Source organism: Humulus lupulus, chromosome 9 (assembly GCF_963169125.1).
Source record: "Humulus lupulus chromosome 9, drHumLupu1.1, whole genome shotgun sequence".
NCBI lineage: Eukaryota > Viridiplantae > Streptophyta > Magnoliopsida > Rosales > Cannabaceae > Humulus > Humulus lupulus.
In genome coordinates, this window is record NC_084801.1 from 55,630,479 (window position 1) to 55,647,727 (window position 17,249).

General features: G+C 36.4%; 1 protein-coding gene across 2 annotated transcripts; it reads right to left on the minus strand.

Annotated features, from left to right (window-relative positions):
* Window positions 1-3,211: 3,211 nt before the first annotated feature.
* On the minus strand, window positions 3,212-15,349 carry LOC133802210 (phosphatase IMPL1, chloroplastic). Of its 2 annotated transcripts, XM_062240482.1 has the most exons (11): window positions 15,258-15,349; window positions 14,918-15,171; window positions 9,093-9,160; window positions 8,100-8,233; window positions 6,923-7,011; window positions 6,326-6,383; window positions 6,177-6,229; window positions 5,075-5,173; window positions 4,829-4,942; window positions 4,512-4,613; window positions 3,212-3,603 (listed from the first exon to the last, which is right to left on the minus strand). In XM_062240482.1, the coding sequence occupies exons 2-11, from the start codon at window positions 15,164-15,166 to the stop codon at window positions 3,499-3,501; spliced, it is 1,071 nt and encodes a 356-aa protein (XP_062096466.1). In that variant the 5' UTR covers window positions 15,167-15,171; window positions 15,258-15,349; the 3' UTR covers window positions 3,212-3,498. The 2 variants fall into 2 exon arrangements, with proteins under 2 accessions (XP_062096466.1, XP_062096465.1); XM_062240481.1 differs by having other exon boundaries at window positions 14,918-15,340.
* Window positions 15,350-17,249: the final 1,900 nt, after the last annotated feature.

Consider the following 17,249-nt stretch of genomic DNA (forward strand, 5'->3'; position numbering starts at 1 on the left):
AGTTGTGGCTCCAGCTTGTACAAATACAACACTACCGCGATAGTGGGCACTGGGATCTCCTTCGATGCACAGAATATGCGCCATCCCGCGAGCAATTTGTACGCCTGGGGTAGAAGTTGGAAATGCGTGATCCCCACAAACTTGAGGAACCGCGCGAAGTAGTTGTGAAGCAGGAGAGTAGCTTTCGCGCTGATATGGCCTATGCTCCAGGCCCCGAACATGCCCACACTAGTATGGGCCTTCTCCTCCTCCCGAGCCAGTCGGTTGTAGAAAAGTCCCAGAGTCGCCTATACTCCAAGGGATTTCTTCAGCTGGTGTAACATCTGGTAATTCCGGAACTCATTCTTCCCCTTGTTCATTTCCCACGTGTTGCCAGTGGGAAGGTTGGACCCTTCTAGGACTACAGGGCCCGCCTGGACAACATCTTCTGCGTATAAAGTCACGCCGCGACTCATGATTAGGGACCTGGAAGCGATAAAGAAAACGAGAACCAAGCAATTAGCACCAAAACCGAAAAAAATTGGTTGCAGTACGGGGGTTCTCCTAAAACTGCTTGGAGAGGTCCCCTCTGGACCCAAATCTGGGATCAATAGAGATCCCAAGATCTTGAGTCAAGAACTAAAGGTCAAAGGTTTTTTCTAACTCACCCAAAAAAGTCTTGGGGCGTCTAAATTGATCCGGGACAATCGAAAATAGGAGTTATCACTTAGAAAATCTACAGTTCATATCTACCACTATCCTACCTAGAACCACCCTACACGGTGGTCATGGCCTTAACAGTTTTATGGTTGCAGGAATAACGTTACAATAAAAATGATTAAAAAAGGAATGACCAGAAGACTTACTGTGAGGTACTGGATTTGAAATTTGTAAAGTTTCAGGCGACATAGTCGGCAGAATCTCAGCCTTAAATTTGAAAAAATGGTGCAACAGTTCGTCTACTGGTTGAATCGGGACAGAGATGTCTGATGGCTGTGTAGGAAGAGGCCTAGTTGGAAACAGATGAACTCGAAGGTGAATTAATCGCCGGAGAATCTTATCAGCAAAATGGGACATAAAAAACTTTCCTTTCTGCACTAAATATATGAAATGTGTAAAATTTGAAAATGAGTCTATCGAGGTATTTATAGGGCAGAAATCCACTATTTGATCCAACGATCCACAATGGGGATCCCAAGATTATCCCCATCTGACGGTCCCAGATGATGCAGAGGCTTTAATTGGCCTAGTCGAACACTAAATCGTGGATTCGTCAATCCACAATCCGCACCTACCTCATCCAATGGTCCATGTTGAAAATATCAAGGTTATCCCCATCCAACGGTTCCAGATGGTGCAGAATCATTAAACAACCCACTCGAGTACCCAATAATTTTTTTTCGTATAGACGGGATGTCTCGAGAATCACGCTGACACCCATCGGTCACTTGGACAATTCTTTCCAGATCTTTAGGGTGCGGGTGGCACAGACGCACCATCAACCTGGAGACACGTGTCTGAGACATTGAGAATTTGAAAGGACGGGGATCACCCAAATGGCCCCCTAGTAAATGAACCCGACTTCTGGTAAACGAACCAGGATATTTGAGATTGTTCCGGGAGAGTAAGGCAAGTCTCCACCTTGCAAACACGGATGAAGACTTGAGGGCTAAATGTTATCCCTGTTTTCCACCCGTAACACATGGCATGACCCAATGGGTCTGTGGGCCCTCTTAAAAAGGTTCAGGCCCATCCTGAGCCCAATGAACGGGGAAGGAAGAAACCCTAATAGCCCAATCATCATCAAGCCCAACAACATTCGATGGGCGCGAGCATAGCGAAGGAACCGGGACTAAGATGCAGGCTCGATTCATCTTCCCAGTCTCGACCTACCTATATCCTCCAGGATGCCAACTGAGGTGGCAGACTAACTAGTCGATGGAGATAGACCTTATCAAGAATCCAGGGGAGATACTCAATGTCACGATGTCCACCTTGGAAAATGAACCCGAGTCCTGGTGAATGAACCAGGACTCCGATTAGTGAACCGGGACATTAATAAGCGTACTCGAACCAGATTTCTGGATAGGGCAAGCCTAGATAGCCCCATTGCTGACTTGTCCCCATGAAATACGACAATTGGTCTCCTCAACTAACCTGCAGAAGATGATACGCACGGAACGCACATTATTCCTAGGAGACAGTACTGCCACTACTCTGATAGATCCTGTCCCGAGGATCCCCTTAGAAGCCCACGCGAACCAGTCCGAGCTAACGTACAATGGGCAGCTATAAGGCTTGGTCACACTTGAGCTGGCCAAATGGGCCCATATTAGCTTTATTTTATTATGTAACATTTTTTGTATTATGACTCCATTAGCAAGCAAACTGTGATTACATCTCTATTGGGCCCAGATTAGTCCGGCCCAAGCCCACTGCGCTTGACTGCTTATAAATAGGGTCACTTGTGCACTATAGCAGGGATCCCAAATTTTCTCTTGTAAACAATTACTCTGCTAAAACTTGTAGAAAACTCCATTGTCAAAAAACTCCCTAAAGTCTTATACTACTAACTCGTGGACTAAGGCTCATTAATGCCCCAACTACGTAAAAACTCTGATTGTTCATCTCAAATCCGTTCTTTTCAGCTCTTGCTTCTTAATATATTTATAGTTTCCAAAAAACTCGGTAAACAATTATAATAAAGGCAATTTATGATTTTTGCCTCACGAATTATGATCCATACATTATTGTGCCCTCTGATTTTTTCAAGCGATTAAAATTAAAATAATTCAAAAATTAAAAATATATATTTTTTCTTTTAAATTCTTAAAAGATTAATTTTTATAATAAATTCTTAGAAGATTAATTAAATAAAATGTTCAAATATTAAAAAAATAAACTGAAACTCATCTAATTTTTTATTTGACAAAATTAAATTATTTATTTTTAATAATGATCTAATTAATAAAGTTTAAATTAGATTAGTTTAAGTTTTGTAAAAAAAAAATATCATTTTTAGTTTATTTTTTTTAATATTTAAAATTTTCATTTAATTATTCTTTTAAGAATTTATTAAAAAAAATTAATCTTTTTTAAGAATTTAAAAGAAGAAAATATATTTTTTTTAATTTTTGAAATATTTTTAATTAAATATGTTATAAGAAATTTATATTTTTTAATTTTGAATTATTTTTCATTTTAAATTATACTCATGGTACTGATGTGACAATGACAAGTCAACAATCTGTTAGCCATATAAGATAAAACTTAACAGAAGTCCTACTTTACAACACTGAATAGTTTAGGGGTAAATTTTAACTGCTCAAAAAAACCAGAGGACACAACAATGTAATGGTCATAGTTCACGAGTAAAAATCATAAATAGACTATAATAAATATACATTGGCACTTGAGAATTTGAGGGCATTGGGAACGCTAAGAAAACAGCCATTGGCACCAATTATTTGTCAAAAGAAAACTCAGCGTGCTGGGAAAACCACTGCGCCCTCAGCCACGTCAAAGTTCAAGTTCTGTGAGGTAGTTTTCTGGCTTGTACCACAAGGAGAAATTGATATTTTTACCCTTGAGTTTCTCTGTAGCAGGGGCAATCCTTTCCAGAAGCTGCAATTCACAAACAAATAAAGCACTTGGTCAATCAAGTCAACTAGTTAATTGTTTGCACTATAGAAAGAAAAATGCCGAACAAGAGGGTGCATACAGCCGTCTAAACCACTCCCACAATCATTTTTCAAAAGAAAAAACGAGCATAGATTTACTTGATAGACATTAAACCCCTTAATGAAAGTCCACATGATCCGTACTATTAGCCAATACCTACAAGGTGGCTCTCTCTCTCTCTCTTTTCTCTCTCTCTCCAATTTTCTTCCTGTCCAATCCCTGCATCACACCACAACCTCACCAACATTGCTTAGGTAAGGTCAAACTACTAGCTCCACTTAAGCTTAACTGTCCAATTGCAACATTTGTGTTTAAGACGACCGCCAACATGGACAAGAACAACCCTAACATAACTGCTGCAGTGCCTGAGCAAAAACAAGTATAAATTATTGGGTGGGCAGGTATAGAAAAAGAAAAATCTTTGGTTAGACAGGCATCTATCAGGGGCCTGTACTCAACACTCGGCATTATTCTCAACATGGCTTGAAATGACCAATATTTTGATCTCAGTGAAGTCTGCTTGAGAAAAATGTCATTTGGACTTGGACAAAGGAGCGAGATGGAACATGGGATGTACTACAGAAAAATAATGGGTGTTTGGTTACATGAATAAACCTCACTGTTGGAATTTGGGTAGTATGTCAAAGAGACACATTTTGATGAAAACAATGGTCAAAAGTTGACCAATCAAAGGAATACACTAATACAAATTAAAAGTTTATTGGAATCTTCCACTACCACCAGAAAAATGAATGAGGTGTATGCGAAGACCTTAAACTGAAGGATCTAGTTGACTATCTTGAAATAATGCCGGTATTTAAAAGAATTATAAATTAGAAGTTACGACAAACCTTGCCATGCAATGCACCGTTGGATACCAAAACAGATCTATCAAATACACTAAACTTCCCACCATCCATACATGTTACTGCTCCACCAGCTTCTTCAACTATCTGCTCCAACATATAGAAACAAAATGATTAATTGAAAACCCCAACAGTGGCCACCAGAAGTCCTTATTTTTCCCATATTAAGTACAATGTGGGATGCAGGAAAGAAATTTGAGCTTGCTAGCAAGAACCCAAAACCACGAAATAATATGTCATGGTGATCAATAGTCATTTGTGGAGATAAAAGGTAAAATACGAAATAAATATATAATAACTACCAAAACACCAGCAGCCATATCCCACGGCTTCAAGCGATATTCCCAATATGCTTCAACAATTCCTAGAGCTACATGGCACATGTCTACTGCAGCAGCACCAAGTCTTCTTACACCCTATACGTTGAAAACAGAAAAGAAATGATATAAAAAATAAGTACATAAAACAGCATAATAGAGAGTAGGAGAAGTAATGAAAACATATATATTCATTTCTGATAAAGATAAAGGTTGAATATCAATTAATACCCTGCTGACGTCAGTAAATTCTTTAAATAACTCTATGTTGGTGGCCCATGCTTCATCGTGTTCATAACCAAACCCAGTTACAAGAAGAGATCGCTCCACCTGAAAATATAAGGATGAGTTACAATAAGAAGAAAATGTATAGTGTTCCGCCTTGTGAAAATTAAGAGGTGTATCCAAGTTCTGCTATTGCTCTATTCTATAGGGTTAAAAATGTGGAAGGAACCAAACCCAAAGAAACACCTAAACAGGGAAAAAATAGGCCAAAGATAGAAATTCAATTGCTGAAATGAGAGGAAAATTCAATGAAAATACCCAGGTGCTTTTGATGGACCTGGAACTTCCCTAGAGCTCAAAGCTCACCACAATTCACCCACACATTTCTTGCCCCTTTTCTCACCCCACCCCCACGTTTAGATAATATTATAACCGCCAAATTACCCCCCGCTTACAATCCAGCCATTCCCATTCATGACAGCTGTCCTACAATGAACCAATGTTTCACGAAAATTATGAAAAATACAAGCCGTGACAGATTATTTACAAGGGAAAAATGTGGTTTGTCTCACAAACTTTCATTAGATAATCAACACCTCTTCCATTACTTGGTTTCATATTACCTCCATTTTAATACAACTGCAGTTCCTTTTGAAAAAGAAAAAGAAAATGGCAATTACACAATCCTTGCGATTAATTAACTTATTGTCCCAAATGTGTACTCATTCCTATCATATATCAGCTGAGTTAATTTCTCAATGACTTTTAAGGACAAATTGCTTTCCCACAGAAGGCAGTTTAATTTGCATAAGATTTTCCACCAAAGAGTACCATTCAAAAAATTGCAAATGAACACTCCAACGAGACCCCTTACCCTCAACATAGTAATATATTAAAAGCATAAGTGGCACATAAAAATGAAGCAGACAACCACTCTAAATGGCTTTGGCAATCAGCTAAGTTTTAAATTTTCTTCCAATAACTTCCAAAGCTCTAAAAAAGCTTAAACCTTAGGAAATTGAAGACTACAGGCACCTTATAAGAACATGCAAATACTTGGGTTACATATGATGACATTACAATTATCTTCTGTACAGGAGATACCAACCTGATCTGTTTGACTCACATGAACCTTTTGCCCATTACAAAATGCTCCCCCACCTAAAATAAGAAGGATTGACTTTCCAAGCTTAAGTATGATTTAGTTGAAATTCAAATTAGGCAAAAGATGTGACTAATTGCATAAAACTTTCTTACCAGCAGTAGCAGAAAATGTGCGAGTATTCCAACACATAGGGCCCCCAACAAATTCCACCTGAAAAAATAACACTAATAAACAACTTTCTTTTTTGGCTGGGATAAGCAGATCATTAAAAAAAATGCCAAAACCATCTTGTGAGAAAATAAGAATCCTGCACAAATGCAGGCAAGACAGTTGCATATGCTACCATTGCTTTTCTTCCTTGTTTTTTTTACCAGCTCAAGCAGAATTTATGCTATGTCCACGTAGATGACGCATGGCCATTTTTGTAGATTGGAGCTCGTGTTACAGAGTTAATTCCCATAAAAATTTGTTACAAAGTTATAAAGCTAGAGAGCATGCATGTAGTTATTTCAGAGATGGGAGAGATACAAATTAATCTCAAAGAAAAAAACTTATCCATCTAGAATCTTTAATGTTTATTAATCTAAATATAAATTCAATACCGAATATGGGAAGTGTCAAGTAAGTAAAAAAAATTAATCAAACTACCCACATAACAAAATCATGCAGTTAGATCCACAAGCAAACTAAAAACATAACAACAATGCAAATGACATCAACAATATAATTTTAATCCATTTAATTAGTACCACAGAAGCAGCAACAGGTTTTCCTCGAAACAAGACACCCACGGAAACTGCAAAGCTAGGATAACAGTGTGCGAAATTTGTTGTGCCATCTGCGAAGATATGAGAGGTCAGACAACCTCAAAACCCCATGATTTAAGAAGCTTAATTTATTTTATAATAAAGTCAACTATGCATCATGTTTATAATATCTTCCACTGACTCTATATCTTCATAATTATGCTTGACTAGAGGAAAATGCAGAACATTTAATCATATAATAAGCGAAGAAAAAATCCAAATTAATTTATCAGTCATTGTATCAGTGAAATCGAATTCAGAAAATGAACAATGTGGACCTACAATCTAGCACACCAAAAACTAAAAATCCAAAAGTCTGTACAGTTTATCTTAAAAGGACATTTTAAATTTGGCAGCAAAATTGTACTGAAATGGTGAACAAAAAAGATTATGCAGTTTTGCTCTGTAACCACAAGGCACAAAGCACTGAGAAAAATAATAAAAGGGCTCTTAGAGACTGGTGTTCAAGCAATATTGTGGGCTGTGGTTGGAGAGAAATAAGTTAATTTTTGTTATGATTATGAGGAGAGTATTGACTCTATATGGGAAAGAATTAAATATTGGGTTGGGTCGCCGTGTGGCTTAAGATTGTAAGAGCTATATTCATTTTCTGTTTTCCAATTTTCTAAGGGAATGTGCTGTTTTGCAAAGTAGATTGGGTTTGCTTTCCTCAGTTTATTGGAAGGCCATCTCGGGCAGTATTTCATTTTATTTATTTTATCTAATTCTGTTTCTTATCAAAAATAAATAAATAAATAAAAATAATCTGAGTTCTGTTCTTGGGATTCTACAGAATTCTATAATAAGTGGATATGTGGAATCTTTTCATTACAAATAAACATAATTTGGCTTTGGACAAAAATGTGGTAGTCAATATTATAAATTAATGTGTTGAACCATCAACTGCTGGACTAACTGATCAAATACCAACTGGGGCATCATGTTGACGTTTTATTCAAATTGAAATAAAAAAATTATAAATATATTTTATATAACAAAAACCTATAAAAAGCTTACATGTTTCCAAATATATTTTTCTTTACTTTCCTTGTTTTCAAACTACTATATTTATTTTTGGAATATAATAAAATCCAACATCATAGTAAGGAGAGAGACAAACCTAAAGGATCAATGCACCAGAGATAATCAGAAGCTGTATCTCCTATAATTCCACCCTCCTCCCCAAGAATAAGGTGATCTCCAAAGTTTTCTTTCACTACGTCCAAAATTGCAGCCTCACTATTTTTGTCTGTGCTGCAAACAAGTTTGCATAGTGTGAAAAATAGCCAGAAAAATTGCTAGAAATACATAATAGATGATTAAGAAAACAAAACCAGAAAATTACCCAATGCATTAAAAAGCCAGGAAAGGGTAAAAAAAATCAGGAAGTTTTGTAAAATAAAATAAAATGATACAGAATACTCCTAGCTACTAGTATACTTGAAAAAGATAGATTACACTCTCACTATTCTGTTTCTCTGTGTGTGACATAGAGAGGTGTTTACATTAATCTGTCTACTCTCTTACAAGCTAAAGCTCAGAGTATCTTTGAAAGTGAACACCCAGGATTCATAATGTTTTCATCTATGAGATAGAAAACGAACACAGAAAGGATCCTTTTATAAATGATAGTTTTTTTTTGTGATCTTAATTTTTAGCTTGTCAATATATCTTAGTAAACATAAACTTTTTTTTTTCGGTTCAAAAACTAAAGTAAAGAATTCTTTATATATACATAAGAAACTTAAAATGTATTAATAAAAGATGATAGGAAATCATCTAAATGCCCGTAGAAGGTACTGCATAATGCATACTAAACCAACATGTAACACAAGGCTTTGAAGCCTTTTAAAAGTATAAGTTTCTGAAAACATGTTCCTGTTGCTATCACCTACTGAATTACATGTTCTTTATTGTTTTGAGGATTGATGGGAAAACGTTTCCTTGAATTGAATTCAAGAAAACCCGTTGAAAGCATAAAGAAATTGACAGGACAGCACATGGAAAGAAAAAAAAAACAGCGACCATACAAATAAAGCCTCTACAAGATCATTAATTGTTTCAAGTATAAAAAATGTACATCACTGTGTAAGTAATTTGTGATGATTCTCACTCAGTGACCAAGTCAGTTAGTCCTTTGTAAGTGATACTTCGAGGCTTGTTAACAGCTTCCATGACGACCTGAAAAGAGAAACACAGAGATCAAAGTTAAAATGGGTATAAATTGATAGCATCTTAACTAAAGTGTAACAGAGAGGGCTTTAGAGGTATACAGAATGTATATACACTTTTATTTGCCTGAACATTGCACATATAGATACAAGTACACCAGTAATTCATTGTGAATATTGTTAATAATATAAGTTCTATTAATATGTAAGGGTAGTTTAGTCTTTTAACCTCTCATTATCTTGGCTATATATTTTGTTGTTCTTACTCTTATTTTTATCTTAATAATATAATGAAAATCTAACCTCCCTTTTTATTCTCTCTCAAATCTCTTTTGTCTATTTGCAAAATTATCATGGTATCAGAGCCAAGTTCTTGAGGACCCTCGATTTGGTTTTTTTTTTTTTTTTTTTTTGAAGTTCCTCCTCGGCCAGCCTCCAACAATCAACACAAGACTCAACTCAAGGTTGACTACGACGAATGCAGTTTTTGCAAGAAAAAGGGACACTGGAAGGCTCAATGTCTCAAACTGTTGAACAAGGCACAATCACCGAATCAGCCTCCTCATTGGAAATCTGGCAACCAAGCTCACCGACCTCTTCACTATATGTGTTCGAACATGGTAGCTATTGTTCCACCTACAGATTCTGGAAGCACTCCTAGTACCTCGATTGCTACACTCATAGAGCAGTTTCAGAAGTTCATTGCCTCGCAGCCACACGCCATGTCAGCCCCCTCACACATAGGTTTGCCTTCTAGTAGCACACCAGGTATATCTTCCTTTATATGGGTCCTTGATTCTGGAGCTTCACATCATATGTCACCTAATTCTAATTCTTTTTTGTCTATTAAATCAGCACCATCTGTATCTGTCATGACCGCTGATGGCACTTCCATGCCATTAGCAGGGATTGGCTCAATTTGCACTCCAAAAATGTCATTCTTTGATGTATATCATATTCCAAATCTTACTTTGAATCTTGTCTCTGTTGGTCAATTATGTGACTCTGGTTTCTTAGTTATTTTCTCCAATTCTTGTTGTTATGTGCAGGATCCTCATTCCAAGAAGCTGATTGGGACAGGCCATAGGCAGGGGGGCTTTACATTTTAGATGAGTTGAGAGTTCCTGATATTGCAGCTTTTAGTGTCGATTTGTCTTCATTTCGTTCAAGTTCATCTTCGTCTAGTTTTTATTTATGGCATTCTCGCCTTGGACATGTCTCCGGTTCACGTTTAAAGTACTTAGCTTCCACAGGAGCATTAGGAAAGTTACAAACCCATGATATTTCAGATTGTTGTGGTTGCAAATTGGCAAAATTTTCTGCTTTACCTTTTTATAAGAGTGTTTCTGTTTCTCTTGCACCTTTTTATTTGATTCACTCTGATGTGTGGAGGCCGTCACCCGTTCTAACAAAAGGTGGCTCACGTTACTATGTCTCTTTTATCGATGATTATACTCGTTTTTGTTGGGTCTATCTTATGAACCATTGTTCTGATTTCCTCGGGATTTATCATATGTTTCGTGCTTTTGTTAAAACTCAACATAATGCTGTTATCAAATGTTTTCAATGTGATCTGGGTAGTGAATATACCTCCAATTGTTTCTCTGAATTGCTTGCTTTAGATGGTACCTTACATCAAACCTCTTGTACCGATACACCAGAGCAAAATGGGGTTGCTAAAAGAAAACACAGACACACTATTGCAACTGCTCGTTCTCTCTTTATGTTCCTAGTGAGTTCTGGGGGGAAGCCATTTTGACTGCAGTTCATTCAATCAATAGAATTTCATCATCGGTCACTTCAGGTCTCTCCCTTTGAAAAACTTTATGGTCACGCTCCTGATTATTCTTCATTGAGTCTTTGGTTCCACTTGTTTTGTTCTCTGTCCTCATGTTAAACGTAGTAAGCTTACTTCTCGTTCCGCTCTTTGTATATTTCTTGGTTATGGTAAAGGTCAAAAAGGATATCGATGTTATGATCCTGTTAGTCAAAAACTCTATGTTTCTCGTCATGTTGTGTTTCTTGAACATATACCTTTCTACTCTATTCCATCGGACACCCCTAATCTACACAAATTTAATCTCACTCGTATTGATCCATTTGATTCTTGTACTGTTGATCTTAACTCTGCAAATGTCGGTTCTCAGCTTGTCGAAGTCCCTTCTGTTCCTACTACTGCCCAAGATGCTTCTGAGATTATGGATCATACTCCTCCTCCTTCTCCTCCTCGCTACCCTCAAAGAATTCGTAAGTCCATACAGTTACCTGATTTTGTCTACTCCACTTATTCTGATTCTCTCTTCTTTTTTGACTTCTATTCACCAACTCTCTGAGCCCTCTTCCTATAAAGAGGCTAGTCTTGACCCTCTTTGGCAGCAGGCAATGGTTGAAGAACTCTCTGCGTTATACAAGACAGATACTTGGGATATTGTTCCTCTTCTTGTGGGGAAGCGTGCTATTGGTTCCCGTTGGGTTTACAAAATCAAGACTAAGTCTGATGGGTCAGTAGAACAGTACAAAGCTCGTTTGGTTGCTAAAGGCTTTACTCAAAAGTATGGGATGGATTATGAGGAAACTTTCGCTCCAGTTTCCAAACATACCACTATTCGTACTCTCATTGTTGTTGCGTTTGCTCGACAGTGGTCCATTTCTCAAATGGACGTTAAAAACGCCTTCTTGAACGGGACTCTTCAAGAAGAAGTTTACATGGTTCCTCCACCAGGTGTTCCTCATAATTCAGGAGAAGTTTGTAGATTGAAGAAGACTCTTTATGGGCTTAAACAAGCTCCCCGAGTCTGGTTTGAAAAATTCTCCATCGCGATTACTTCTCTCAGCTTCCATCCCAGTGCACATGATTCAGCTTTCTTTGTTAGGTGTACTTCTTCTGGCCGCACTTTACTCTCTTTATATGTTGATGATATGATTATCACCGGGGATGATGCGAATGGGATAACGAAGTTGAAAACGCACTTGGCTCGTGAATTTGAGATGAAAGATTTGGGTTCCCTACGGTACTTTTTAGGGATGGAAGTAGCTTACTCTCCTCGTGGCTATCTTCTTTCTCAATCTAAGTACATTGCTGACATACTCAAACAGGCTCGTCTCTCTGATGCAGCACTGTTGATACCCCTCTTGAGCTTAATGCCAGGTATTCTTCATCTGATGGTGTTGCCTTGCCAGATCCCTCTCTATATCGCACTCTGGTTGGTAGCTTAGTGTACCTTACTATCACCTGGCCAGACATCGCTTGTGCAGTTCACATTGCCAGTCAGTTTGTTGCATCTCTCACTACCGTTCATTGGGCAGCTGTGCTTTGTATTCTTCGATATCTTCGGGGAACTCAATTTCAAAGTCTGCTTTTTTCACCTATGTCTACTTTAGAGTTATATGCCTACTCAAATGCAGATTGGGGTGGTGATTGTACTGATCGCAAATCTACTACTGGTTTTTGTATATTTCTGGGAGATTCTCTTATTTCTTGGAAGAGTTAAAAACAGACTGTTGTCTCTCGATCGTCTACAGAAGTAGAATATTGTGCCATGGCCTCCACTACCGCTGAAATTGTTTGGTTGCGTTGGTTACTTGCTGATATGGGTGTTATTCTCTCAAATCCCACTCCGATGCATTGTGACAATGTTAGTGCTATTTAGATCACTCGCAACTCCGTTTTTCATAAGCGCACGAAACATATTGAAATAGATTGTGATCTTACTCATCACCACTATCAGAATAGGACCATCACCTTACTATTTGTCACTTCCACTATGCAGATTGCCGACTTGTTTACGAAGGCTCATTTTATTTCTCATTTTCGTTTCTTAGTTAGCAAACTCTAGATGCTTCCTGCAAATACATCGTGAGTTTGAGAGAGAGGTTAATAATATAAGTTTTATTAATATGTAATGACAATTTAGTCTTTTTTTTTTATTTTGATCAAGAAGAAAATTACTTCATTAATCAACCAACTAATTACACCCTCACCTCACTAAAAATCGAACCAAGAGGAACAACAAGCTGAACCTCCAAAACCAAAAAATAAAGGCACTAATTACATGTTAATCTATGTATAAGGTCTCTCTCTTGTCTAGACATTTTTATGTTTTTAATAACAAATAATCTGTAGATCACTATACTCTTTACATCAAAAGTAATCAAAGTATCAGTTTTGGAGAAACCTTCAAAGACACATCTATTCTTGTTCAGCCATAGACAATAGCAAGTTGCTGCACTAACTGCTATGCTGATAAGTCTCACAATACCAGAAGCTTTCAGCGAAATCCAAGATAACCAGCCATCAAACTCCACCGGCCACCCTCTGAAACCCAGCCATTTGAACACTAACTCCACCACTCGTCGAGAAAGGCAGCATTTAAAAAATAAGTGTTGATGTGATTCAGGCTGGTCTCCACAAACAGGACATAGAAATGAATCTAAGACTATGTGAAATTTACTCAAGTTGTCCTTTGTTAACAGATGAGCATTCACAACTTGCCAAAGCATAAATCGATGCTTTGGAAGATTGAGACTACTCCAGATGGCTCTGTGATAGCTAACTTGAGAAGGTGGAAGAGAGTTGTTATACTGAACAGATGAACAGACTTACCCGAACAACCTGCCTTCAAAATCTCAGACATGGAAAATTTTTGTCTCAGTTGACATAGTTTGCGCCAATACCAACTAGAGTCCAACTTTAGCTCATAAGACCAAAAGGAAACTCCCTTGAGATAGACAGTGTTCACCCACTTGACCCACAGTAAATCTCTCTCCTCAGTGATAGCCCAAATGTATTTGGCTAAGAAAACTTGATTCCATTTGGTCCCTTCTTTAAACCCAAGACCACCAAAAGATTTGGGAAGACAAACTTTCTCCCAAGAGGCCACATGAATTCTGCTTCTGTTCCCGTTCATTCTCCAAAGGAAACCTCTACAAAGTTTCTCAATCTCTTTACAAACACTCTGAGGAAGGATGAAAGTACTCATCCAATAATTTCGAAGACCAAGTAAAATTGAATGAATTAATTGAAATGACAGGTGCCTACTTCCCCAAGTATGAAGTCTCATTTTGATTTTTTTAATGATAATCCTACAGTCCAAGCTTTCCATTTTGTTGGTCTTAAAGGCACCCCTAAGTACTTTAAAAGGAAATCACCTTCAGGCAAACCTAGATCCCTAATGATCTCCCCTTTCTCCCTAGGTTCAACCCCTCCAAAGAATATTTGTGATTTATTAACATTGATATGGAGCCCAGTAGTATTGCTGAAATCATCAAAGACCTCTCTCAGAACTTTAATGGACTGCTTGGACCCTTTATTAAGAAGAATCAAGTCATCCGCAAAGCATAAGTTTATTAACTTCAAACTTTTGCAGAGAGGATAATATCTGAATTTAGAGACTTGAGCAGCGTGAAGAAGACTTCTCGTTAGATAATCCATAATCAGAACAAATATCAAAGGAGATAAAGAATCACCTTGACGAAGTCCCTTAGCCGCTTGATAGTTTAGTCTTTTAGCCTCTATATATTTTGTTGTTTTTATACTCTTAATTTTATGAAAACCTAACCTGTCTTTTAATTCTATCTCAAATATCTCAAATCTCTTTTGTCCGTTTGCAAAATTATCAAATAGAAGCATGTGCACAGATGACACGAAGCCATATGCCTAAATGTGGTATGCAAATGAATTTTTGCCGCAGTCGTCAATTTCACATCCAAATTTCCAAAAAAAACATATTTGAAGGTGAAGCCCTAGAGAGAGAGAGAGAGAGCAAACCTCAGCGCCAGTCTTGGCAGCAAATTCAACGACTTGAATGAGCTGAGAAGCAGGAATGGAACCAGTTGAGTGGGCACCGACTTTGGGGTAAGGATGCTTCTGATTAGGAAGGCCGGAAATGATGGCCTTGGTGCACAGCGTAATGGAAGATCTGGCATTGAAAGGGAAAATTCGAGTTCGGGTTGGGAAAATTGTAGGCGAAATCTGGGAGAGCCTGGATGAAAGAGTGAATAGAGCTGCGGAGGCCATTTGAACTGAAAAGAGGAGAAGAGGAAGAGACTCAAATGGATGAAGAACAGCTGACAAATCACATATAAAGATGTTAAATTGGCGAACAAACGATGGCAGATTGATTTGTTGGTACTGGGAGGAGCTTCTTGGATTTCCGTCCCTAGACAAATTTTCTCTTTTTTAATTTAAGTTAGGTATTTAGCGCTATTGGTCCTCCAACTATATTAGGTTCTGTAGTTTGGTTCAAAAAAATATTTATTTGGACAGTTGCGTCTTTGAATTTCTTATTTTTTTTAGCAATTAAACATTTTATAATAATAAAAAATATATATATATTAGATATAAATAACTTGCATTATCCACGTTTTGCTTAATTTAATTTATAGAATTTATTAATTATTTTTATTAAATTTATATTAATGTTATATAAATTTTAAATAAATAAATTATTTAAGTTTATGTTTAATTTAGTTTTTGAATTTTGGAGTGACAATAAGAGATTATATATCATAATGTAATATTAAATATTATATGTAGATTTTAAATTTAAGTTTCTTACTTGTTTTTCTAAAAAAATTAATTTGTTGTTAATTCACAATACATTATATTATATAAATAATATGATATTATTATAATAAGTGGGTTTAAGTTTAATTAAATTTTATTTAAGTTATAAAACGTATAATTTTATTATTTTTAAATAATTATTATTGTAAAATATCTCAAAAAATTTATATATTAATTTGTTTAATTATTTATTATTTTTAAATAATTATTATTGTAAAATATTTCAAAAATGTCCTAGTTTAAAATTTTTAATTATTTATTTTATTTTATTTAAATTTAAGTATTTACAAATTACCGTTAAATATGACTATAAGAATATTCTATTAAATATAAAAATATTCCGTTAAAATTAAGATTAAAAAAATAAAAAATCGTTAAAATTAAGAATTTCCTCTTATTTACACACTTAATATATATAATATATATATTTGCAGCAATAATACTTAAAAGTCCCAAAATAGTGATTGTTAATACTTCTTCTATTTTTTTTCTATTAATGATTGACTCAGCCAACAAGTGTCAACTCCTCACTCATAGATTTCTCTCTCTTAATTCCAATAAAGAGTCAACACTTATCCGTTTAAGTCATCAAGTAACATAGGAAATAAAAAAACGTAACAAAATCATTGTTTTAGTACCATTTGTATTGCTGTTGCTAAAAATACTCAGTATATAGCTACAATAAATATAAAATTGAATATTTATGCCACCAATTACCCTAAACAAAATTAAATTATATATTCCTCATCTATTATTGTATGTTAGTATGTGAATATGTTCAAAAGAAAATTCTATTTTACTTAAATTTTTCTAATTTATTTTGTAAAATATTTGGCTTTATTAGTGTTGATGCGGTTCTTCGGCAACAGATAATTATAAGAATAAAGAGAAGGATTAGTGCTAAATAATGAATCGTAATAGATGAATGATCTCAAAGTAAAATGATAACGCGAATACTTTTTTTTTTAGGTGGTTCAAAGGTTAAAATCATTCTAGTCTACCAGTCAATATTATTGATATATCTCTGGTATTCCTTACATGGTATTTTTTTACAAATTAGAATTCAACCCTTTGCAACTCCCAGGGTCTCCATATTTATAGGGAGAGGGCACCTGGGAGTTGGCAAGGGAGGTCATCCCGTGACCTTCTTACCCATCATGTCACTTCTGTGACATTCATGATTAATTCCTAAAACCTGACAATGAAGTGTGGTTTAATCAATAGGTAAGGGGGATAATGGGCCGCACGGCCCAACCCAGTCGTGGGTTCCTGAACACGCACGTTTATGCTGCGTGACTGAGAATTTAGGGATGGATCAGACACGTGATGTCTGATATATGCACGTTTACATTGCGTGGTTGACTTTATAAAAGGTCAGAGGTGCCAACTCAAGCTCGTACCCCGATCTTGATGTAGTATCAGCCCGTGATATCCACACTGCTGACCCGATGCCAATAATCGCAACAAACCTTTGGTTACCTCTAGCTAAAGAGGTAGAACCTTTCAACAGTAGCTCCGAGTAGGTGGCTTCCAC

What these genes read in the sequence shown, in the direction of transcription:
- LOC133802210 (XM_062240482.1), bottom strand. Translation starts at nt 15,166, where the DNA reads ATGGCCTCCGCAGCTCTATTCACTCTTTCATCCAGGCTCTCCCAGATT. An exon ending in CTAACTGACTTGGTCACTGA is followed by an intron (nt 8,234 to 9,092) that starts GTGAGAATCATC and finishes ACTTGTTTGCAG; the next exon opens with CACAGACAAAAATAGTGAGG. An exon ending in ACGGTGCATTGCATGGCAAG is followed by an intron (nt 3,604 to 4,511) that starts GTTTGTCGTAAC and finishes TGTGAATTGCAG; the next exon opens with CTTCTGGAAAGGATTGCCCC.